General features: G+C 40.2%; 1 protein-coding gene across 1 annotated transcript; it reads right to left on the bottom strand.

Moving 5' to 3' along the window:
* Positions 1-545: 545 nt before the first annotated feature.
* On the bottom strand, positions 546-27,044 carry LOC122663037 (oxysterol-binding protein-related protein 4C-like). Its single transcript, XM_043858746.1, has 8 exons — positions 26,800-27,044; positions 13,264-13,339; positions 12,861-13,016; positions 11,513-11,758; positions 11,011-11,107; positions 8,571-8,856; positions 918-1,020; positions 546-834 (listed from the first exon to the last, which is right to left on the bottom strand). The coding sequence occupies exons 1-8, from the start codon at positions 27,042-27,044 to the stop codon at positions 580-582; spliced, it is 1,464 nt and encodes a 487-aa protein (XP_043714681.1). The 3' UTR covers positions 546-579.
* Positions 27,045-27,410: the final 366 nt, after the last annotated feature.

The following is a 27,410-nucleotide window of genomic DNA, read 5'->3' as shown; positions in this document are numbered from 1 at the left end:
AGAGGCCCAATGATTTGGAACACTATTTATATCTTGTTTTGAGAATGCTATGGATGACTGTAATTAAATGATGGTGGATATTTACATTTGGTCCTTTCCTTATATAGTTGATCTTATGGTAGTTGGTACTTATTAATACTTCGATTTTAGGCAAATTGTATAATTGAATTATATGATATCACTTTGAAATCCTTAATCATATGTTATTAGTATCCTTTAACTCTTCCGTTGTGACTATGAATTTATCTCTGATCTTTATTCTTGGAATGGTGAACACAGTATTGCAATGCGAGATACACACGTATGTATGCTCAAATTCCTACCCTGACATCAACATGTCTAGGTGTACCCAATACGACAACCATATGATAAGGGTGCCAAGCCCAAACCTAGTCGTGACTCCAATTTAAAGTCAAAACTTCAGGACACATACTGCTCATCATTTTATGTAACAAGTGATAATAATTAAACCAAATAATTTAAACGGTTCAAAGAAAATAAATTGGGTTTGATGGACACATAAATCCAACATGCATGCCACTTGAAGTTGCCAACTTAGAAGTAATACCACTAAGTTGATCAAAGAGGGACAACAATCGGAGCTGACGAAACCAAATTTTTCTTAGGAGAGCAATCCCATCCACCCGCTTCAGTATGAGACAGATTAAAAAATTGAGGAACCCAAGCTTCCCCTCTGGACTCTCTTTCTCTTGACAGCTCTCTCTGCTTATTCTCAATAATAATCTTTGCTTCTTTTGCTTTCTCCCATTCTTTGTTCAATATGCTTTGGCTCACTTCACTCCAGACAAGAACTGATTCACTTGGCTGTAATTCCTGATTTGGAAATTCAGAAATGATTAGCTATAAGAAGTCCTAAAACTAAACAATGGATGAGTAGTAATGGCAGAGGTTGATACCTTGGAATTGTTGACAACAGGAATTTTCAGTTTTGAAATTGCTTCTTTCGCATTGTATATAACTGTAACTGTCCCTTTGTTCACGTCCTTCGCTGTTACAGTGCTGCATGCACAATGACACAAAAATCTTGTTTGGGTTATTCATCCTTTTCCTTTTTTTATCCATCCAATCAATCAAGTTTACCGCTGCGTTTGATATGCATTCTTGGAACATTTTAGTCAATAATGAACTCAGATGATAATTTTCACTGTTTTAATCATCTCATAATGCATCCCAAGAATGCATACCAAACGCAGTCTAAAAAACGCACTTATAGTTCCAAGGGCAAAGCCAGTCCAGCTATTGAGCATAAGTGGTACCTTTTTTTTTAGGGTAAATAGCAAATATATTCAACAAGCACAAAGAATCCAAGGATACTAGAGAGAGAGGAACACTGCCCAATTAAGCAGGCGACAGGAGGATTACATCAAGAGGGAAGCAAGAATGCCCCAACTGGAAACAATGTGGAAATTGTTGCTGTTGTCTAGAGCAGCAGGACTTAACTGAACTTAGCTAGAGTATTATTTTAGGGAGAATGTTATCTGTGCCACAGCGCAGGCTGCACCCAAGCACATGAGCAGCCTGTGCAGGGGGCAAAGTGTTCATTGCGCCCACCCCATGTGCCTGGGCGCAGCCAGTGCTACGGCATAGAGAATAGCACCCCATTATTTTAATATCCTATGAGAAATTTACAAGGATAAGAATAAAATTTTAGGAAAAAAAGCTTTGCACGAAGCCAATATACTATTGCCCTCTCAAATGATTTTTTTTATTGTCTTTCTCTCTTGTCTTTATTTTTTCTCTATTATGTGGGTCCCATGTGAATGATACCATTCTCTGTATCAGACTTGGTAATGTGAATATTATTCCTCAATCAATATAGTTGGTTTACAAAGAGTATATATAGGGAACTAGTGAATCCCTAGTAGGCGAAGATCCACATGTGATAATAGGAAACAGTCTATTTCACATGTGGATATACAAGGTAGTGAATATTTACAAATCAAAGTAATACAAGGAAAGTAATGTAAATGGAATGCACAATGCATGGTAGATAATATAGATGGAATGGACAATTCATGGTAGGAAATATAAATGGAAGGAGACCAATATAGCACATTCCATGGATGAGAACGGCTATATTGGTCAATACACCCCCTCAAGATGAACAGCCGGTGTGGCGGATCTTTAGCTTGTCCCTCATAAACTGAAATCCCGCGGTTGGCAGCGCTTTGGTCAATATGTCTGCTATTTGATCATGGGTTGAGATGAACTGCACTTGTAGGGACTTGGCTGTAACTCGCTCTCGGACAAAGTGGAAGTCGATCTCCACGTGCTTTGTCTGAGCGTGGAAAACCGGATTTGCTGACAGATATGTAGCCTCGATATTGTCACACCACAGAATCGAGGCCGTGGACTGTGGAATGCCAAGTTCTTTAAACAATGTCTGCAACCAGATCAACTCAGCCACGACCTCTGCTAAGGCCTTGTATTCTGCCTCTGTAGATGAGCGGGACACTGTTTTCTACTTTCTTGAGTTCCATGAAATAATATTGGGCCCTAAGAAAATGGCATAGGCACCTGTAGACCGCCGATCAATAGGACTGCCAGCCCAGTCCGCATCTGTATAGGCCTGAAGAGTCAACGAAGCCGATCTTTGAAATACAAGACCATGAGTCATAGTGCCCTTTAGATATCGCAGAATTCGTTTCACTAGGGTCCAATCATCATTCTTTGGGGAGTACATAAATTAACAGACACGATTCAATGCAAATGTCACATCTGGTCTTGTAAGGGCTACATACTAAAGTGCACCCACAATAGACCGGTAGTGACTTGGGTCAGAATAAGAAGCACCCCCTGAATCAGATGGCTTTGAAGAGGTTGATATAGGTGTAGATATAGACTTGCAGTCTTTCATCCCCGCTCGATCAAGTAGATCAGATATGTAGCGCTATTGGGAGAGAACAAGACCCCCCGGGTGTAAGAGGCCTCAATTCCCAAAAAGTAATGTAACAATCCCAGATCCTTGATGGAAAATTCCTTGGCCAGGCTGGTCAATAGAGCTGAAATACTAGGCTGTGAGTCACCAGCAACCAAGATATCGTCGACATAGATGAGTACATATATAACCGAACCACCCTGTCTCAATATAAATAAAGACGTGTCAGTCTTAGACGCAGTGAAACCAGTGGATAAAAGAAACCTAGACAGCCTTTGGAACCAAGCTCGTGGGGCCTGTTTAAGGCCGTATAGTGACCTATGTAGCCGGCACACATGAGTAGGATGAGACTTGTCCTCAAAACCAAGTGGTTGGACCATGTAAACTTCTTCGGTCAACTCTCCATGTAGGAAAGCATTTTGGACATCCAACTGCCTTATGGGCCATCCTTTGGATACGGCTAGAGAGATGACTGTGCGAATGGTTTGTTGTTTCACCACTAGGCTAAAGGTTTCACTATAGTCCACCCCCTGCTACTAATGGAACCCTTTTACTACCACATGTGCCTACGTTCACAACACCGCCATTTTTAATTAGAGCATTAAACTCCTTAGCCATGGCAGTGTGCCATACGGGAACCTTGACAGCCTGTGAAAAATAAGTGGGTTCAATGGGTGGGTTTGGTTGGGTAGGAAGTGAGTGAAGCGCCGCTTTTTGTGAACGCAGGCGCATGTGGTGACGGTGTGGTGGAGGTGGAATATGGGCTGGTGGATCCTGATAGAGATCCACAATGGTGCGGGTCCGTGGAGGTGGTGATGATGGGCTGGGTTTCGGGCTGTGGGTTTCACAGTTTGGTGATGGGACATGAGGTGGTGACAAGGGTGGAGAGGCTACAGTCGGTGGTTGAATGGGTCGTGATGGTGTGGTTGGGTTCGGCAATGGTGCTAGGGCTGTTGGTATAGCAGCCCAAGGCAAGTGAACTGGAGGTGATGGCGGTGTTGGAGTTGAGAGAGATGCAGAAGGAAATATATTTTTAGAAAAGGACACATGCCGAAAAACTTGAATGCGACCAGTAGAGCGGTCTAAGCACCGGTATGCTAGATGAGACAGACTGTAACCCAAAAAGACGTATGGTGCAGAATGAAAATCCATTTTGTGAGCATTGAAAGGACAGAGAAGAAGAAAACATAAACAGCCAAAAACTTGTAGAAAAGAGTAGTTTGGAACCCGATGAAAAAGTAGTTGGTAGGGAGACATCCCTGAATTGATGCGTGAAGGTACGCGGTTAATGAGGAAAATCGTAGTTTCAAAAGCAAAAACCCAATATGTTTGAGGGACAGAAGCATGGGCCAATAAAGATAAACCAGTTTCCACAATGTGCCTATGACGGCGCTCCACCGCACCCTGCTGTTCATGGGTGTGAGGAGCAGAAAGACGGTGAGAGATCCCAACATCAATGAAAAATTTTGGTAAGGTCCGAAATTCCCCACCCCAGTCTATTTGGACAGATTTGATTTTCCTATTAAATTGCAGCTCAACCAATTTTTGGAAAGCAATAAAAATCCCAAAAACTTCTGATTTTTGAACCATAGGATAGAACCATACGTATTTGGAATAGTCATCAACAAATATAGCATAATACCGGTGTCCAGCAGGAGAGGGGGTAGGGGATGGTCCCCAAACATCACTAAAGATTAATTCCAAAGGATATAAATTGCGAGAAAAAGTTTCGCCTAAAGTTTGGCGACAAGCCTTGCCCAATTGGCAGGCAGCACATAAATTATTGAAAGATGATTTAGAAAAAGGAAAATTATTTTGATGTACGACATGACGAACAAGCTGTGAATGAGGATGGCCACGGCGACAATGCCAGCCATCAAGAGAAGTGCGACTTGTAAGGTGAGCCGAAGGAGAATTGCCCACGGACGATGGAATCGTGTAAAGACCGCCATCACTTGGACCGGACAGAATTGTAGTTTTGGTTCTCCGATCCTTCACAAAAAAACAAGACGGATGAAATTCAAAAAGGACATCATTGTCAGTAGCAAATCTATTGACAGAAAGAAGAGGTTTCGAAATCGAAGGAACATGCAATACATCAGATAAAAGAAAATTTCGAGAAGAAGAAGGTGAAGAAATGGATGTTGTACCAATATTGGATATGGGTATACTCTTACCATTGCCGACCTATTGGGAATCCGAACCCTTGTAAGAATCATATGAGGATAGTGAATGGAGATTGGGTGTCACATGATGTGTGGCACCCGTGTCCAGGTACCAAGTAAACGGCTGAGATGGGTTGTATGTAGGTGTGGGTAGGATGGGTGGCTTTGAGTGGCCAGGATAGTTGGTGTAATGTGCCATGGGTGTGGTGTTGGGCTGGTATTGAAAAGAAGAAAGTGAGCAAGTTGGAAAATTGGGTGGCGGTTTAGGCTTACTGTAACATTGCAGGGTGTCATGGGTGTCCCTATTTCACTAATGGCACCATAGTCTGGTTCCTGGAGAACGGCCACGGCCTCCCCTGCCATGGTTCCCACGACCACGCCAGGACCCACCCCCATGGCCAGAAAAGGGAGGGCGGGTGTCCTGCTGGGATGTTGTCCTTTGAACTTGATTGGTAGAGGGAGGAGTGGTAGAAGATGCACCATCATTCAGAGAGAGTTTTGTAAGTTTGGTACCATGCAAGAATTCATGGCTGAGCAGCATCGCATGCAAGTCATCATAGGGCAGCAGAGTAGTGCGAGTAAGAAGTGATGAGACAATGTCATTGAAGTCGGACTTCAATCCCTTAAAGATGTGGAGATTGAAGGTGCTTTGACGCAAGGGATGCCCAGCAGCGCTCAGTTCTTCAGAAATCGTCCTTGCGCATTGCAGGAAATTGGAAACCGATTCATCAGGTTTCTGTTCAAACTCTTGGAGAGCCATTGTTAGAGACATGATGCGACTCTCAGAGGGTGATGAAAAGGTAGTGTGCAGTGTCTCCCATATGTCCTGGCTTGTGCGCTTGCCAAGAACCAACGGGAAGACCTCTTCAGAGAGAGAAGAGATGAGTAGACTCCGAAGTAATGAGTCCTGTCGTCGCCAATGGAGTGCAGTAGCAGGGTCGGTTGGGCAAGGTGTAGTGCCATTGAGATGGCCGAATAGTCCTTGGCCATCAAGAAAGGGTTCGATCTGGGTCTGCCAGAACAAGGAATTCTTGGAATTTAGTTTCATAGATATGTAGTGATGAGCATGATGAAGGGAAGGAGATCCAGATGGAAGAAGTGTGGGTAAGAGAAGTGCTGTCCACGGTGGGAGTGATGGTTGAATCTTGGACGGTCTCCCCAGCCATGGAGAAAAAAAAAAAAGAAAAGGTAGAGAAGAAAGCTCGTTGGAGCAACTAGGCTCTTGATACCATATCAGACTTGGTGATGTGAATATTATTCCTCAATCAATATAGTTGGTTTACAAAGAGTAAATATAGGGAACTAGAGAATCCCTAGTAGGTGAAGATCCCACATGTGATAATAGGAAACAGTCTATATCACTTGTGGATATACAAGGTAGTGAATATTTACAAATCAATGTAATACAAGGAAAGTAATGTAAATGGAATGCACAATGCATGGAAGGTAATATAGATGGAATGGACAATTCATGGTAGGAAATATACATGGAAGGAGACCAATATAGCATGTTCCACGGATGAGAACGGCTATATTGGTCAATACTCTATTCTTTGTGCTTCCATTGGTGTGGCTTAGAATATTCCCTCCACCTAGGGATGTAAATGAATACAGAAAATCCGAATCCTATTTACATCCGTATCCATTTAGGGATATCCGTATTCGTTTATATTAAGATATCCAGAAAATTATCTGAATACTCCGATAAAAATCCTTCCGAAAAAAAAATCTGAATACTTAATAATAAAAAATTAAGTAAATCATGATCTTGAGGGTTTTTGAAACTTCAACAGGTTCTAGAATATGAGGAAAAGAGAATCATAATCTAAGAGATATGGATTGAGAGTGAATTGTATCCACTATGGGGAGGAAGGTCGGGGTTACACAAGGTAGAGATGTAAACGGCTGGTTAAAAATCAGAATTCAATATGCATCCGAATTCGTATAAAAGTATTCATATTCGACAATGAAATATCTGGATCCGATCATATCCAATCCATATCCAAGTCAAATCTGATCCATTTACATCCCTATTGCTCCCCCCTCCCCCCCACACGCACATTGGCTTTGTGGGAACCCTATCCCAAGAATTTAGTACCCATCTAGGAGGGTAAAAGTAGGAATATTGCTACCCTCCCCTTTTACCAAGTCACCAATCGAGATAAAGCCGATTAGGTAACTATACACACACACACACACACACACACTCCTACATACTTTTGAATATTTCGTGTAGAAGCTAGAACAGACCTCGAGCCTAAGGTTTGTGCCGAGTGATAGTTGTGGTTTACCTAGTCTTGAAGGGGTTTTTGCTACCCCATTTTTCATCCATCTGCTAGAGTTCATTTGTCACACAAATATGTAAAGTAAATTGTATTATCATTTAATTATAAGTTAATTTTCAGAAAATAAATTCAATAATATTATGAACTAAAGTTTTGAAACTTAATTGTTCAAACCAAAACAATAAACTTTGTTTAAAAACGAAAGGAAAAACTTCATATATTTTGGTTCATATTGTTGAGATAGGCCACAAATTTGACATGTGGCTTCTATCTAAGGATTTCTCCCCATTTGTCTAAGTGTTGGGAAGATCAAAATAATCAATCCATGTGGCAAATAAGTTGGCCATGCATGGCAAACAGATCCTTTTTTCCTTAACATTGTCAAAAAAAATTGAAATTTCATGAAATTGAGAAGAAATTAAATAGAAAAATATGAAGAGATGAATGTGCCAGAAAAGTTTCTAGGTAACCACATAGATGGAAATTCAGATTTCCACTGAGAATTCATGTTTTCCCCTCGTTTCTATAGTAACTATGAGAGTGTTCTCTAAGCAAGTAGGATAGAGGAGTGCATTAATGAAGTATGATAAAACGGTATCATATATAGGAGGGTAGCAAAGTCATTTCATGTGAGGAGGATAGAGATAGACAAAGAGGTGCTAACATACGCTATCCAGTAGTTCAGAGAACATTTTTTGTTATGTGCCTACTGGGGCCCACTCTAGTGTATGGGCGCTAGATTGGCCTAGCCTAGTATCGGTCAAGTACCTAACATTTGGTATCAAAGCTGGGCACCACGTCACGGGTTTGAGTCATGGAGAGGGCTACTTGGAGTAGAGTGAAAGCCGTCAAGAAAGGGCTACCTGCCACCAGGCAAAAACTCAAGAGCAGAGTAGAGCCGCTTGAAAAGGGCTACCTACCTCCAGATTGAAAGCTACCTAGAGTGACAGCCGCCAAGAATGACAACTGTGGAAGCGTGGTGGTCTGTTATGTGCCTAATGAGGCCTACTGTAGTGTATGGGCGCTAGACTAGGCCAGCCTAGTATAGAATAGGTTAAAGGGCTAGATTTAACGCATTTCATCAGCTTCAGAGCTTTTGACGTATCGATCAAGTACCTAACATTTGCCCATAACTATAATAACAACAAAAATGCAGCCTAAATAAACAAACTTATCTGATACTTTATGGTCATTAATGCAAAGTTCAACAAAAATACAAACCTGTCCCAGTGACCTTTGATCTCATAGAGAGTGATACTCTTAGTTGTTGATGAAAAATCAAATATCCTCCCCTTAACAGATCTTTCCTTTCCCGGATTACTTCTATAACACAGTTCGGCTCCAAGCCCTGACTCTTCACATTGGATTGTAATGTCACCAACCCAATCCGTGCAATGTTTTGGAAAGAATCTAATCACCAGCTTAGGAGAGTTCATCACATAATTCTCACCATGATTCAACAGCTTCAATTGCCTCTTCCCATGCAATGTAGCTTCTACTGTTGTACCTAAAATAGAATTTTTAAAAGATTATAAATGGTTCAACACCCAAACATTAACACACAAAAGCACCGACAAAAAATGGCCAAATTTTTGTTTATTTTGGCACCAATCCATGTGAAACCTATCCGTCCTCCTTACAACAAAAAGCGACAGAGGAGCATATTTCTTATGAACCATAGGAGGATGGTGTTGGATTATGTCCATCAAACCCGGTTAATTTGGAATAAATAAATATAATATTATTTTATTGCATAAATTTATTTACAGGCTTATAAGTTTGTTCCATGGGTTTTCACCTAAAACGGTTCTTGACTAGGGATAGAACCAGACATCTTGTCCATATGGTCATTACATTGTATGTCACTAGAAAAGTTATTTTCAGGGGCATAAATGTAAGTACACATAATGTATATGCATAGAAAGGACTCTGGTACATATTCTCATATATGTGTTACTACCTGTCGTATTAAGGAGAGATGTGTGTCTGTCACCAGTGACCCTCTGACCTAAGAGATCTTTATCGTTACGTTGTTATATTATGGGTTTTGGTACGCTAATAGTTGATGTCATATGGACTATATATCGGTGTGTTGAATTCGTGATGGCACATCGTAAACAAAAGAGATGCTAAACATGAAATCCACTATCCTTAATTAGAGAATATCAAGTAGAGAGAATGCATGTTATCAATCGGACTGGAATCTGAATTCAGTGGCATTTTTGTAAATGGTTTACAAAATTTTATTTTTTATTTATTAAATATATTAGTATATTATTTTAAATAATATTTAATCATATTTTAATCGTCTGATTATAATCACATGATCTCTGACCAAAGACATGGACAATAGATTGGTGTTTAACAGTATTTAATTACATGTCCTATAGTACATCATGAGATATTGCTTAGCGGAGGACTATATGCAAATTAAAGAATTTAATTATGCATGACATCTAATTAAGAAATTAAAATAGTTTTGTGATATTTTATTTATGGTCATTAATTTTATTTGATAAATATTGATTATAATTAAAATATCACAGAGTTCCTTTTTAGATTCTACCTCTTCCCTCTTTAGAAGTAAGTTGGAATGCAAGTCAAACTTTTCTTCACCAACAGTTTCCTATTCACCTTAGAAAAGTGAATAAAGGAATCCCACACAACCCTAAGGGTTTGTGGTTATATATTGTAGCACCAAGAGGAGGGGGAGAACAGTTTTGGCCGAATCTTCTCTCTCACTCTCATCAAGTGTGATTTTGGTGTAGTGCTTTGAGGTCTTGAATCTCAAGTTGTTGGTGATAGTTCGAGTGGATTGTTTGCTTTGATTTAAAGATTTATAAGTTGATCTTCTTCAAATCCCTTCGTTGCTCAAGTGTGGAAGAACTATTATCTGGAAGAGGAACTGCACTTGTGGTTCTCAAGTAACCTGTGTTTCCTGTGATAATTTTTGTTATGAGAAAAGATCTTAAACTTGAATGCAAAGGTAAAATACCCGATCCAAATTCCGTTGCGCATACGGGTAACCAGGCTAGTGGTTGAATTCCAACATATGGAATTTTCATTCTTTCATAATAAATAATATTTATAGTCTTTTAAAACCGTAATTTTTTCTATAAAGTTTTATTAAACAATAGGGAAAAAGAACGGTCACGTGGATCCTGTGCCAAACACAAGAAGACGTGAAATTACCACCTCGTCTCCTGTGAAATAAAATATCTCATCCATATTGATGCTCCTACACTCTCATTGGCCCCACACTAGTGCACGACCCATGCGACTAGAGAACTATCTTACCCTAAATAATATAAAGGAAGTAGTTCTCTGTCTGAAAGCACAGCCTACACTACCTATGTCTATCTTTCTTCTCTCCCAAAACATGGGGTAGAGATGTCTTTTCACATGAAGAAGACAAAAACTCGTAGGAACGATGGCATAGGCCACGCAATCGAACAAAGTTTTTTTTCCAGCATAAAGTTGCCCATTTCTTTTCTTTTTTTTTTTTGGTAAATAAAGTTGCCGAAGTCTTATCTTCCATTTTTGTTGCTTTTATGGGCACAAAGGATGATAATTCTATCCTCCCATGGGTCCTCACCACAACACATTCCCAACTATATCCCATGATTCCTATTGACGTTTAGAATACAGAAGGTTGAGTTACCATGAAATTTTGGGGCAGGATGTTGGCACCAAAGCATCTCCAACTTTTCCTTCTCATCGGTTGCATGAAGTGCTGTCACTGGTGGGTGATGTGAAACCTATTAACCCAAAAAAAAATTTGAAAAGAAATAATTAAGGGCTAATCCATCATAACAGTTAGATAGATAGGCCTCATCTGTGGAGAATTTGAATATAAACTGGTTTGATAGCTCTATACTATCCCTAAATATTTTCTTAAGAGAAAGTTCTCTGTCCCGAAGTGTGGCCTATATATGTCTACACTCCTATGAGTCTATCTCTCTCTTTACCATTTGAAAAGACACCTTTGTCCCCTTGTTTTGAAGAGGAGAGAGATAGACACATGAAGTGCTGGCCTAGACCACACTCCCGAACAGAAAACTATTTTGATTTTATTATTATTATTATTATTTTTCTCTCTAAATTTCAAAAGCATGGAATGTGAAAGATGAATGAATGACAGATCAAGAGGATCAATTTATTACCTGCTCAAGTAGAACATTGAGGGTTCCCCTTGAGACATGGTGGGTTTCTCCAAGAATGGGATTGAAGGGAGCAACACCAGCAAGGGGAGGCCGTGTAGTTGATATGCTCCAAGCAACAACACCCATAATTCTATCAAGTGAGCTCTTACCATTAGCGCACCTGCTCAACAGATCATCACTAATGCAGTACACAGATTCTCCAATTAACTGGAGAAGTGATTTCGGAAGGTTGAAGTGAGGTGGCAGCTGCATTTCCCAAAAAAAAAAAACATAAATATTAACTGGAGTTAAGGGCAGGAGTTCACTGTTTGATCATGTAGCGCGCGCTTGCACCAGGGTGGGGTCAATGAGAAAATGTATGGGATCTGTGTGAACAGGATTTTTTTTATTTCACTAGGGATAGAAATGGTAAATTTACACAGTCCAATGCCCAGGCACAGAAACCACATGATCAGTTAGCGTTCTTTTTTTTCGTTAAAAGGAAAACCCAAAACCAAATCGGTAAGAAATTTGATGTGGTTGTTTGTCCGTTCAACCTCGATATTGACATCCCTATTAGATTAAATTGATCCTTAATTCTAGGTGTTACCATGCCTAGTGAAGTATAAGAATTGGGATCCTCTACTTCTGCCTGCCCGGTACAACCGTGTGTGCCTCAGACATAATAGGGCGATGAAAAGATTGCCTTACCCCTGCATGAGCGCCTTGCCCAAGCGGGGGTAAGGCGGTCTTTTCCGCCTTGCTATGTGTAGGGCACACAGCAATACCGGGCAGGCGGAAGTAGAGGATTCGGACTCGAAGTATAAAGCTTAGATATTTACCACTTGGCAACACCTGAGTTAGTGCACTTGATAGAGGATCCCACATATGTCTCAATTGCTAAATTTTAGTCTAAAGTAAATGAGGAAAGTTGGTCAAATTATGATTTGAAGTGTTAGTAAAATTATCAACATGCCATCAAATGGAGATGAATATAAAATACAAAATTGACATCTTTTGTAATTTTAATTACTTCCCCCACTCATTTGAAGTCGAAATTGTACCAATGAGATGCTTGTTTGGTTCTCCATCACATGGACTAACCCATGTATTGCCATATAGCTCTCTACGCTTCCGGACAGAGAACCACTTCATCCTTTGTATTATTATGGATAAGAGATCGTTGCCTAGTCATGTGATTTATGCACCAGTGTGGGGGCCAATGAGAGCATGTGCAGAGGCATCACATGGATGATATTTTTTATTACACAAGGCCGGGTGATTATTTTGCATGCTCTTATGTCTTAGCGCAGGGGCCATGCAACTAGGCACCGTTCTTTTTCATGATGGATCAAATAAGGAGACAAACCTGGAAACGAGTGAGATCAGATCCAGGCCGTACGTTTTTGAAGACGCTCAAGGCTCGCTGGAGATGATCCTTTGTGCTTAGATCAACATTCATTCCGCCATCTAACGATATCGGAGGTGTAAGGACAGGATTCTTGTCAACATTTTCTTCTGTACTCTGCATCGCATTATAACAATTCCATGTTAAACACTAATATGATTCTTGTCACCATTTTCCTCTTTCAGAGTTTTAGTAGCCCTTTAGGTATGGAATTTTTTTTCCCTTCCCTTTTTTTTTTTTTTTTTAATATAAATAATTATATCTTTCATAAATATTTCATGGGAGAAAGAAAGCTATCCGGTTAGGCGCTAGGCGTGGCGACCAGACCTAGACACAAAACTGCCTTGCGGCCTTTGAAAATCACCGCCTTGCACTCATGGAAAGTCAGATCGAAACTCCCAGGCACCCCCAAGGCAGTTATGTAACGATCGAGTAGCATTCTATTCCCCATATTTCATATAATACAATTATGTCAAAAAATTTCAACTTGGCCAAAAGATAATTGCAGTACATGAAATGGAATACTTTATTAACATATAATTAAAATGAAAATGTACACATGACCGTAGCTGTACCGCACAATAGCACAGTAGCGCTGCAATGCACAGCAATGGATAAAAATTCGAGGCGATCTCATAATTATTGCACTAAAGTAAGAATAAGTGTACTGTCGGGCCCACCAACTATTCCAATAATTCCAAAGGTTGCCACACAAGTCAAACAAGACCCACCTCATAAAACATTAACCGGTCAAAAATAAATTAACCAGCGCATGTTAGTCATCCATCACCAACCCAGCGCATGTTAGTCGTTAACGAAATTTACTAGAAGAAATAAGAGGTTGAGCTGGTTGAGGCTATTTGCCGGCCATGGTGGGCGTGGATCGGAGAAGCTCACCGGACCAGCGAGAACAGTTAATCTTGTTTACCGGAAAACACTTTCGGGTTTGGGGCTATATCAGTTGTAGAAAAACCACTATAAATTTTTTGAGGGAGAGAGAATTAAGAAGGTTGAATTCTGAGACTCTTTTAAGCTTAGTGGATTAGGGAATAAAGGTTTTAATCTGAAAACAAAACCACGGGTATTTTACACAAAACCAATCTTGATTAAGTATGAAAACAAATAAACACAGAGAGAGAGAGAGAGAGAGAGAGAGAGATACCATTTTGAAGAGATGAAGTAGACAAAGAGTCACGAGCTGAACTGAAACGGTTTCTTCAGATACCAAATAAGAGGTTTGAGCCTTTGACCTTTAAGGTCGAGAGGGTGGGTTTTATATGTATATGGAGAATAGTGGAGGGGACTTCGTGACTTCTCAATATGCCAAAGGGAGAACAAAATTTCTTCTGAATTTTAAATGAAAATGCGAACTGCATGATTGGGCAACACGCTAATAAACTCTCTTGAGGGAAAAAATAATAAATATTTTATAATAGAGGGATCAACACGCCACCCTAGGGCTGCAAGTTTGGCCCGAATCCGCCCTGGCCCGCCCTGAGCCTGAACAGGGCCTGGGATAAGATTTCTGGCCCTGAGGGCGGGTTAGGGCCAGAAATTCCTAGCCCTGAGTCAGGGTCGGGTCGGGTCAGGGTTGAGACGTCGGGCTCAGCCCGACCCTGATTTTTTATCCTGATTTTGGCACTGAAGAAATTTCTTTATTTATTAAAAAATAAAAGCTATTATTAATATAAATTAGTGCTTAGCGCATTTGGCAGTTTGTGTTGTGAAAAAACTATTTGCCGCCAAAAGGTCTTGGTTTCAAGCCTCCTCTCTCACATCTTCTCTAGACTTGTCATTTTAATTTAATTATTGTAGGGCCATTAGGCCAAGCCCGACCCAATCAAGGTGGGCTTGGGCTGGGCTTGGCCCGTCAGGGTCAGGGTTAGGGTCAAGGTATTTAGGCCCTAAGTCAGGGTCAGGGCGGGCTTGGGCCCAGCTAAGGGGACTCAAGGTTGGGCTAGGGTTTTAAAAAGCCCGGCCCAACCCGACCCTGTTGCAGACCTACGCTACCCATTTATATGGCATCTTACACGTCAAGTTAATAGTGGACAATGAAAAGTAAAGTTGTAAAGTCAGTTTTGGTCAGACTTAATTGGTCTTCGCCAGTTTAAGGTCTTGCACTATTACCGTATCTTTTCGTTCATTGGGCCTCATAAGCTAGGCGTGGACACATTTATATTTCGGTGGTTGGTTAGTCTCAATCGGATGCCCATAAAGTTTAACCAAACACTATAAATGTCCAAATAATAATCGGGTCTAGGCCCAACATCATACATTCATACCATTTACTAATTGCAAGTGGTAATCTTGTGATCGAAGGTTGAAGCAATAGCCGTATATTTCGGTGGTTGGTTAGTCTCAATCGGATGCCCATAAAGTTTAACCAAACACTATAAATGTCCAAATAATAATCGGGTCTAGGCCCAACATCATACATTCATACGATTTACTAATTGCAAGTGGTAATCTTGTGATCGAAGGTTGAAGCAATAGCCGTGAAAGTTTTGACTGTAAAACAAGGGTTAATATACATAATTAAGCGCAACCGGCAATATGCCATGAAGACTCAAAACCTAATCCTAATTGCATCTAGATTGAAATGAGGAAAACCCTATTGAGGTTAATCAGAACCTAGAAAAGTAGAAAACCCTAATTATATATATTTTTTTTGGTAAGAGAAAACCCTAATTATATGACCTAACACAAATAAAATACGCATTGAAATTCATGCATAGTAAAATATGCTTAATTATCAAAATACCCCAAGGGCTAAAACAAGCCTAGAAAACATCTAGAAAATGTCTAAAAATAGGGGAAATCATTTTGAGTCTAAATCAATAGTAAAAACACTGGAAAAACATGATTTTGAACATACAAACGTGAAATCAATATTGAGCCATACAAAACCAATAAAACACCTATTCTAATGGTGGAAACCATGAAACGGTAAAAAGAAATATGGAAGAAAACATGGGTTAAATCAATGATAAGTTCTGGGATCTTATTTATCTGGACATCACCATTTTGTTTTCTGTTTTTTTACCAATGAATCCCTCCCATCTGGCTGCAACCATACCCTTTTTTGCATGATCCCAAAGAAAGAAAATGCCTCTTTGGCCGTTGATTTCAAACCAATCAGCCTCTGCAATGTGTCTTACAAAATCATTCCAAAAATTCTTGCAAATAGGTTAAGACCCTTTCTATCTTCCTTTATTTCCCAATTATAAGCTGCTTTCATTCCTAGACGGCAGATCTTCGACAATATTACAATTGCCCAGGAATTCTTCCATTATCTCAATCATCTCAAAGGCAAATCTGGTTATGCTGCTATCAAAATCGATATGTTCAAGGCCTACGACAAGGTTGAATGGCAGCTCATTGGGAATCTTTTCAAATTCTTGGGCTTCAATGATGACTGGATCATTCTGATAAACTCTCTAATCTCAACCACTTCTTTCTCTTTCAAACTTGAAGGAAGCTCTTTTGATTTCCTTAAACCTTCCAAAGGCCTTAGACAAGCTAGGATGCCCCCTAAGTCCATATCTTTTCCTTCTCAGTATGGAAGTTCTGTCCAGACTTCTTGTGGCTTACCATGATATCAATCTCTTTAAAGGTATTAAGATTGCAAGGGGTGCCCCTGAAATAAGTCATCTTCTCTTTGCAAATGATACCTTTATTTTCTACAGGGCTAATGATGAAGATTTCTTAACCATCAAAGCTATTTTAGACCTCTTTTCTGACTTAACCGGGCAGGAAATAAACTTCCAGAAGAGGAAGTTGTGTTTTAGTCAATATGTTGAGAACTCCATGAAAAAGAGACTTTGTGGTCTCATGCATATGAAGGAGATGTCTCCCCACTCTTTGTACCTGGGCACTAAACGCTTTCATTCTAAATCCAAGTATAAAGACCTTACCCATGTTGTAGATAGAGTTCGGTCTAAGCTCTCGACTTGGAAAGCCAATTACTTATCATATGCAGGTTGTAAAATTTTAATCCAATCTGTTTTGGCCTCCACCCCTTCCTATCTAACGTCATGCTTCCTCTTCCCTCTGAAAACTTGCAAGGATTTGGATTCGATCTATCTCCGATTCTGAAATAAGGACCACAGAGAGGGGGGAAAATGTCATTTATTAGGCTAGGACAAAATCTGTCTACCTCTTATAGAGGGAGGACTTGGACTTAGGAAATCTGAAGTTCACAACAAAGTCTTGATCCTGAAACTTGGGTGGAGACTGTTGAATGAGACAACTTCTATCTGCGCTAAAGTTGTCAAAGGAAAATATTTTCCTAAATTGTCCATTTTTCAGCCAAAAATCCTTGCGAAGAGGGGCTCATGAACTTGGAATAGTATTGCAAAAACTCTTCCGGAGTTAAACATGATGGTGTTTTGACATATTGGGAATGGTAAGACTACTTCCTACTGGTATGACCACTGGATACCTTCCACATCTGGTAAGTTCTTACCTCAAATTACTTTGCACACCAATACTTTCCATAATGCCCATGACCTAATGTCTAACGCATCATGGAATAGAGTAAGCTTGCAATCTTGTTTTGATCCTTTGACTGTCTCTAATATTTTGCGCATTAATAGTTTCAATACTGAGGACTCATGGAGCTGTTCTCTTTCAAAATCTGGCAAATATTCAACAAAGAAAGCAACTTCTTGCATTACCACTATTTTTAGTTCTCCTAGGCCCTTGATGTTCCATTGGTGGAAATTCTTTTGGAAACTTAATATTCATCCTCGTTTTAAAATTTTCTTTTGGCGTGTTTTAAATGCAGGAATCCCTATCAGGGCATCTCTTTCAAAATGGATACCCATCGAGCCTTCATGTGTTTTCTATGGCGCTTACGATGAATCAATGAGGCATCTTTTCTTATCATGTGATTGGACTAAGTGTATCTGGGCTTCTGGCCCTCTTGGATTAAGAACTAAGCATTTATCTACTCTATCTTTCACCGACCTTTGTGCATCTTTCCTTGGCTCACAGGCCTTTGACAAATAATCTTTAATTTGGTTTTTCTCCGTCTTTATTATAACTTCTTATTATATTTGGCATGTAAGGGACAAAGTAATTATGTGTGCAGCTAAGGCTGATCCAATGGTGGTCATCCATAATGTCTTACGCTGGATTTCAGATCTAAATATTCAGCCCCCCCAGTTACAAATTCCTGTCCAGAATTGATACACAGCACACACCATCCACCATCCACCACTTCTTCAAGGATGGAGAGCAGCTAAGCATGAACATATTAATCTAAAAAAAATATGGTTTTGCAACAAGGGGCTTTGTGAAATGTTTAATTCTCTTTCTTCTATTCCCATCCCTTGGAACCTTATAAACAACTACTGTGAATTGGCAGAAGCTACTGGGAACTTTACTAGTATAGGTGTTAAATGGTGTGATATATCTTAGATGTACAAAACTCTGTAAGTCTTTTTGCTTCTCTATATAAATAGCCTTTTTCATCAAAAAAAGAAAAAGGAGAAAACCATAAATCTATCATGAGAAGTAAACATGCATTAAGACAGATGCAGATATAAGCATGAATCTATATTTTATGCATGCATACTAAGATGAAAGAATATGATACTAAGATGAACACTACTAACCCAAAGATCATCATCACATAGCATGTAAAAAGATAGACAAATCGATATGCATGAGAAACACCATGATCTAATAAAAGGACATAAAAGATCATGCTATCTTACTGTAGGTACAATACGCACCGGTCCAAACACCTTACGGGGGTCTGGAGTGCCTTCTTCGATTGGTCCCTGCTAGCAAGTCAAAGAGAGGAGTGTGTGGGATGCACGATTTAAAAATAATAAAAGAAAAAGAGTCTCCACCTAGGTTGTTATGGGCCTAGAACCCTGGGTGTAGCTCAAATCCCAGTTAAAGGATAGGGCTACGATTGATTCCATATGGTCTGGCCAGAGTATCTGTAAGAGGTCAGGTTGCAGAGATGAGAAGGTTTTACGACCTCACTCCGTCCAGATGTGCCGGTCTTTCTACTATATTCTAAGATTCAAATATTCTTCAGTAAAATGTCTTATACCAACATGCAAGGCTAGTATTTATACATGCGATCATGATACAAGTTCTACATTAATTAGCTGTAAACACACTAATATTTACACTAAAATAGGTTACTTTAAAAATCTACATTATGCCTTTGAAATAAAATGAGGGGTGAACATACCTAACTACGACCCTCAACGAGGATCAGAAAAGGAAGATTCCTTGCTTGGGTGAACTTTCGCACAGAAATTTCGACGAAAATTATGCTCTATCAGACGAGCTTTATCGATGGAATTGTAACAAAACCCTGACTTATTAAACGAACTTTTGTTGATGAAATTTGGGCAGAACCCTTACTTGTCAGGAGAATTTTGTTGACAAAATTTTGGTAGAACTCTGACCTATCGAATACACTTTGTTGAAGAAATTCGGGCAGAACCACGGCTCAAGTGGAGGGGGATTGACTATTTCTCTCTCTCTTAGAAGACTATACCATCGTAAAAAAGGTTGGGTTCAGAAGGTTCCCATTCTTGCGGATTCGGGACATCGAAAACCTTATCGAGGAACTACACACAAGGGAAAGGGACATCGGGGCGTCAAGATAACACTAAAACAAGTGAAAAACTCTAAAAAAATGGCTCTAGGGTAGAGAAATTCGGATTACAATTCAATTGGATAGGGAACCAAAAATAGATATTTTAGGATTTGGCATAAATTGATTCACTTTTGGTTCCACGGATCCATGGATCCCTTTTAGTCTCGAAAATGCCCTTTTTTATAGTTTTGAGCGTTGATTCGCGCTCGGACATCAGATTTTTTCGTGCAATATATCGTTAGATTCGTCTTTCCAAGAACTATCCATTAATATATATGTTGGTCCATGTTTTGGTCCAAAAATATTTTAAAATTTAGGACAAGTGTTAACACCATTTTGATGTAGGGGGGATTCTTGGCAGTTTTTTTAACATTGCTTCTATACCACTGGCTAATGTCAAGTGTTTTGCATTCAAAGTCATTTATCCGAACTTATCGGGATCACAATGAGGTAGGATAGGCGGATATGAGGGTGAGTCCTTGAGGGAGGTACTATGTCAATCCACTTCCTATTGCATACACATTCCTACATTGTACATGCACAACATAATTAGCTTTAGCCCCATAGGGTAGTTGTTGGAACCTATGTGTAGTCCGCAGTGAAACCACCCTTTGATCTCATACTTTTTAGGCCTCGAATACGGACCAGTCAGTGAGGGTGTTTCCTAGCATGCTTTAGGGAGATCACGCACATTTAGGTGTGCCTATAAACACCTCATTTTGTCTTTCCCCTGGAGGTTTTCCGTAACGATGATGAGCACCCTCTAAGGCCTAGAGCCGGTGTATTTATGGATGTAGCGTTAGTGTGCACTGTCCGAATCTATTTACCGATAGTCTTTTCCCCTGTCTGGAGCCCAAACCAGAGCCTCCAAGAACCCTTGGAACGGCTAGCCCTGACCCAGACCCCTTGGAATTAGCCTAGCCCATCCCAAAACCTTGCCCAAACCACCCAAGCCATGCCCGTCGACACTAGAACCCACCTCGAAACTTAAAGGCCCCAAGTCGATATTGAACCCACCTTCCATTGACATCGAGCCACATCCACTCACTGTCGAATAGTACCTTTTAACTGTCTATCTCACTTTGACATTTAGCTAATGAAAATCAACACTCAAATGCCATCCTTTGATGTTGAGTCCTATTCATCGACAACCATTCAATGTTGAGTGTACCGCACTTCGATGTCAACTCAGGCAATTTCACTGTCGAATAACAGCAAATCCGAGAAGCCCAAACCTTCCATATTTTGCTCCGATTGCGATACCTTTCACATCCCAGTCTATTTTTGACACTTTGGATCTCAATCTTGGCTCCCTTAGGCCCCAAGAAACAACCCCTAAGGCAACAAAACACTTACCTCTCAACCGTTGGTCCTTACCTTAACTTTATACCCATCATCGATGCAAAGACACCCCCATTGGACAATCCGGATTAACTCAGCCAATCTTACACAAATTTGGGAGTGCACACACCCCTCTACATCTATAAATACACCTCCTCCCATGTTGAGGAGGGTTACACAGTCCTTACATGCACTTTACATAGTCTTGGCCACTTGCTTCTACACACACAGTCCCCCCATGCCCCTTTCATGAGCTTTGCCCAAAGACAATGCTCCCTTACACTCATACTTAGCGTACATTCAAGAGCTTTGACGCCCACCATTCCCTACACCCCTTGAGAATCACAATCCCACTTGTGACATCAAGACTTTGAGAACACCAATCCAAAAATCTCGGCTTGACTACGAAGTGCTTGAGTACAAGAGACAAGAGAAGCCATAACAAGCGGTGATACTTGTTCGATGTACGAATCTCCTGAGTTACACCAGCTCTTTATCTTGATCTCTTTTATTAGGTAGGCCTTTGATCTTTCATCTCATTCAATTTTTATTGTTCTTTGTATATTATTACATTTTGCATCTCCAAGAGGAGTGTGATCCCGTCTTCCTAGACGGTGATCACACCTCGCTGCTCTTTCTCTTTTTTTATTTTTATAGACCTTGTATTCTTCTCATGCTTGCATTTCCATGATCCCAATCCCCCGTAATTAAGATTCCCTCATACACTATTGGCACACTTCTATTTCTTCTCGCTTCATTCCTATGTTTTCCCATGCATATGTATTAAATTAACATCTACATTTACATGCATTTATCACATCATCATGCTTAGCCTAGAGTCAATCATGTTTAGGTTATTTAGGTTTGTCGGCCCTTTGTTTTACTTTCCTGTATACTAACCCTTACCTTGCAGCCAAACTTTCGAGTATATGCTCCCTTCACCCTCCTTGTATTTTACTTTCTTGCATTTTACCTACGTCTTCTACACTGTCAAAGCATGTTTTTTTTTCATTCCAAAATGCCTAGCAATAGAAAGACCGGCAAGTCCGGGCGAACTGGAGTGCCTAATACCTTCCCCTGATCGTAACTTGACCCGTACCCAGACCAACGAACCATTTATCCCCAAAAGGGTGTCATTACATTTACATCATGGGTCCTACACCCTCCTCTAGGTGGCGACTCCAACATACATCTCACCTCTCTCTCTCCCCCTCCCCAAAGAGGGATGAGGTGGAGGACATGTGGCGATCCCCCACGATGCGGTCATTGTCCTCACAGTGCCCGGAAAGACTTAGTTTCTCTACTTAATTATATACCATAATGGACCTAAGGCTATGGAATAAATTACTATCTCCACCCTAGTTCGTCGAATAGTTTATTTAGAGAGTCTAGACCGTTGATTGGACACCAAAACTTTTCTAAAACTCTTTCAAAATAAATTATTAATATATAATAATATTCTAAATCTTTTGTAAACTATTTACAAAGCTTTCAATGGACTAGGAACTTCATCCAATGACATTCAGATATCTCTCTCACGATATTCATCCTATTCGAGAAGTGGATTCCATATTGAGAATCTTTTGCATTAACATATATGCACTGTGAATCCAATGTATTAATATGTAGCTAGTGGAGGCATCAACCATTAGTTTACAAAAACACACAATGTCTGGCTACACCGGTAAGGACTTCTTAGGTTTGGGGACCAAACAACTATCACAGAGATCCTTGTTTCATAAATAACCAACACTAAATCCATACAAGTTCTCAAACGATCCTGTTTGATACACACATATATGAGTATCTCCATTTATATCTGAAAACACCATTCACATGAGCATACAATGCAACAACCATGTAAACAAAACACCCTATTCTGTCCATAGTTGCAAACAATATATGGCAAAACTATAGGACACACTATTGCTTAAACTATATAGCTGTAAATAAATGATCATTAGACCATTTAATTAATTGAATTTGATGGACCTAGGTTGAGGTTCTCCCACTAGCTAGAGTCACCTTCCACTATCCTTTCTAGAACAAGCACCAAAAAGAGCTCTTCATTGCTGTCAACAATATGTATACTAGGATATTTGTTTATTGCAGTAAGAAGGCCAATCTCATGGTGGGCAACGTTTCCCTCTTCAATCGATTAATTTTTGCCCCCTCCTCTCTCTCTCTCTTTCTTTCTCTCTCTGGTCTTACCAGTGTGAAGGGAATTTGAATAGTTGGTTCGATTTTAGTTTACGTCCATTGCACTTAGATTGAACCAAAATTGAAACTAAACCAATGAACACCCTTTGTGACAGCACGACAGTGCTTGCTTATACATTATGACAGCCTGGTTGCGCTTACATTTGCAAAGGACTCCAAGTTTCATGGTAGAGCCAAGCACATTAATATATAGTATCACTACATTCAAGATATGGTCGCACAAGGTGAAGTTGTTCTGTAGCATATCTCCACTGGTAGTGGCTGATCCTTTGACAAAGCCCGTTGCCAGAGATGTTTTCCTGGTTCATGTTAGGAACCTAGGACTCAAGCGGATTTGATGTGTATTTTTTGGAAAACTTTTTATCAATGGACATTTATTTGTATTCCTCTTACATTTATTAATGAGAATATTTGTTTGAGCAATGTTGTGTGTATACATTCAGTATTGTAAAGATGTCACCAGACATTAAATCGACCTACTCACATTGGTGATTCACCTCGGCGCTTGAGGGTAGCAAGCGAAATGAGCCCATGAGCATATGTACCTGATGACACCTTAGTCAGAGCTAAGATGAGACCTTATTTGGTCCAACTTAGAAGATACCAAACTTCTATATAGCCTGTGGAAAGCCGGATGTGAGGTTTCAAGCAGAAACCATAAGGGTGACTGTGCTAGAAACTCAGGTTAGGCGCTTGAAGTAGTGACTAGACTAAGATTCGTATGGCGTTTATATTTTCATAAGTGACATGCCCACCTCAGTGGGAGTTGCGCCATAGCATGCATATCATACTGCATATGCTTATATCGACCGATTATGAGAGTGACTGAATGGATCCCTGCTTCATCACTGTGTGAGCCACGTGGATTATATTAATCCCATAGTACCCTTATTACCTGAGACAATGTCATGAAGAGGACACCCAATGATGCTACTTTGACGTTCTCCTTAGGATCATGGATGATGCGAACCAGCGGGAAATGATTGGGAAAGCTATTGGAGATAATTGGATTAACATGAGGGGCTCAGGGAAAACCATCTGACATTAGGGCCAATCAGGGTCAGCCCGGCCCGACCCTGAGGGCGGGTCAGGGTTGGATGTTTTAGGCCCTAAGTCAGGGTTGGGTTGAGCCTTGGCCCAGCTAAGGGGACTCAGGGTTGGGCTAGGGTTCTATAAAGCCCGGCCCAACCCGACCCTATTGCAGCCCTATATAATACCATATACATGTTACTTAATTATGCATTAATATTAATAAGCCCAACTAGAAGAAATCTTAGAATATAACACACTCATAAAGTAGCTAATCTCAAGTCAGATTACTCCTGCTTGAACTCCCAAAGGTGTTAGACCTCACATCACCTATAGCCAAGCAATCCACCAAAACATGTGTCATTACTCTTGGATAGACTTTAACTCCCAACCCATTGGCTTTAGCCAATAAATCAAGCTCATTATTCTAAACTATAAAAATTTATATCTCAAACTAACTTCTCTAAATTGTAGTCGCGGTGCTGAAAAATAAACAACTTCGATAAACCGATGGAAATATCCTCACGATAATGGAGATGCCGGCGGTCCCTGTTTGTTCAGACCTATGGAAGACGACGAATACTGAAAAACCCTCTTTAAGGGAAGACGACGATTAAGGAGAAACCCTCTTTTACCCTTTCCGGCCGCTACGTTATATGACGTTTTGCAATATCCTTCAGTTCCGCACATCAACTTGGACTGTGCAATTGACGGATTTGTCCTCATTTTTAAAAATTTACTTCAAAAGGAAAATTTCAAATCAACTGTCAGGCTGTCAGACTAACACATAAATGCTCTAGGCATAATCGACGCCTCAAAAGTAACCGTCTGAAATGGAAGGTTAGATTCAACAACGCTTTTCCAGCTTATTTCCACGCACGTCCCGCGATCTTTAAGCCTTAAATAAATTACTAACTATGAAATTTATAAAATATTAAACACATTGAAGAGTAGTATTTAGGTTGGGGTTGGACCCTAGACCTGGTTCAATTGAATTGGACAAGTGAAAGGGTTAATTTAAGGACATAGAGATTTATGAGGATTTGGGAATTGGACCATGGTTGGACCATGGTTTTGGTTCAAATAGTGGCTTATGGATTAAGTCATTTAAAGAAGTTGAAAAGGTTAGGTTAGGCCATTTATGAGACATTAGCAGAGAAAGGAGAGACAAAGAGAGAGGAGGAAACCCTAGCTTGTCATGGCTGGATTTATGGGAATGAAGGGGATTTGAGCTTAGATCATTGAAGGGAAAAGATTCCTGCTACTACAAAAAGTATTTTGAGTTACTCATCTTCAAGCACATAGCATTTGGGAGGGAGAAATAGGTAAAAACTTCACTCAAACCCTTTTGTTTCTTAAGCTAGAGGTTTAGGGTTTATTTGGTTGTGTTTATGGAGTGATTTAGCATACATTTCACCTTATTGCAGCCCTTGATCGAAGAGATTCGAAGTGGGTTGACGGATTTTCGAGTTAGGGTTTGAAAAAGTGTGGAAACTAAGGTATAATTATCTACATCCCTATTTAAGCTATTTTTCTTCTATGATTTATGTTCTAGTACACTTAGGGTGTGGATCTCAGTGATTTATGTTTGCCATTTTCATGATTTGGAGTTGGGAGTGGGAATCCATGAAAACCCCCAAATTTATGGGTTGAGAAGCTCTCTCGGGCTATTTTTCTTGAGCATTTAGCGAGTCCGGATCACTCACTGGATGATTCTATGATCAAAGCAGGTTTCCAAATTTGGGAAATAGAATTGTCTAAATTGTCATCCGGCGAGTTTGATCGACTCTGTTTGACTGATCTCACTTGGTTCCATTCAATAAGAATCTCCAATTTGGAAGGTTCTAGCTTAGGGTTTCATGGTGGCTTAGCTATGGGTTAGGGAATCAACTAAAGGAGGTCATCAATTGACATTAAATCAACATAATAGAAGTTCTAACTAGTATAAAACAAGAAGCCCTAAGCTTAGGTTAGAGATTAGATGAAAAATCTATCAAATGCTAAGATATTAGACATGGAGCTTCATAGTTTAGCTTGCTTATAATGAGGTGAGCTTTGTACAACAAGGGAACAAGCTTCTAAGCTAGATTTGGGTCTCAATTCACCTCTCCCACAAGCTCCAAGTCCAAGGTTGGTGTTAGGCTGAGTGGAGGAAGTGAGATGAGCTCAAGGGCAGCTCAAAATGGTCTTGGGATCCTTCCTTTCTCCTCCTTCCTCTTCACTTCTCCTTCTTCTTCTTTCCAAGTTGAGCACTCCACGTTTTTCTCTCTTTCTTAGGGTTTAGAAATGAGTGAAATGAGAGGAGGGGTAGGGTTTAGCTCAACTTAGCTAAGGTATTTAGGGTGTGTTTGGGGTGTTTTAGTGCCAAAAATGGGTTTTAGATGCTCGGGGACCCAAATAGGGTGTAGGGTTTTAGTCTTAGGTCAAAGATGGTCACATTAGGTCCTTAGTAAGTTAGGCTAACCCAAAGTGGAGCCCTAGGCTTGAGTCTTGATGACCCAACACAATGCCACACGAATTCTGGGCAATTTATGCCCAGCAGATGAAGTATAGAGCGGATGATGTATCGTCCGCTGGATTCCTTCTGTATCATCTGCTGAGGGTAAACCTAGGACAATTCCACTCCAAATGGGGTGGGGTCTTCTGGAGGGGGTCCATACACATAAGAGGGGTATAATTGGATACCTTTGGCATATAACTATCATACATAACTCATCAAGGTGTTGTTCTATTAGTGTGGTTGGGGTATAGGTGTAACAAGAACTGTCATTCTCATCATCATCATCATCCTCATCCCCACCTCCTCTAGCTTCTTCCTCTTCGGCCTCTCTTGCAACTTGCACCCAATCAGCTGGAAGTCCCACATTGCCCTCCCTTCCAGCCATCTTCATCTTCTTCAAAGAAGTTCTATCAAAATCTGTATCCCTCATTATACCACTCCAGGCCTCATCAATAGGCACACCAAAATGGGTGAGAATCTTCGTGATCTGCCATCAGTATGGAAGGTTGCTTGCATCTGGGTGCTCCACTCGATAAGCCATGGTCTGAATAATGATGTTCATAAGGCTAAATGGGTGACCGGTGTAAATGCAGTATGCACAGTAAGTTTGCATGAGTGACACCTGCATGGGAAACAAAGTGAAGGTTAGTACTGCTGTGTTTAAATCCTATGCTAAAGTAAGGAATTATGTAAGGAAAGTCGAAGGAAAGATTACCTGGTCCTTGTGCCCACCTGTGGGTTGCACAATCAACTGGACTATAAGTGAAAGGTTGCAAGGAGAAGGACACTAATCCTT

Source organism: Telopea speciosissima, chromosome 5, assembly GCF_018873765.1.
Source record: "Telopea speciosissima isolate NSW1024214 ecotype Mountain lineage chromosome 5, Tspe_v1, whole genome shotgun sequence".
Classification (NCBI taxonomy): domain Eukaryota; kingdom Viridiplantae; phylum Streptophyta; class Magnoliopsida; order Proteales; family Proteaceae; genus Telopea; species Telopea speciosissima.
Note: the sequence above shows the minus strand (reverse complement) of the source record. Positions and strands in the feature narration are given on the sequence as shown.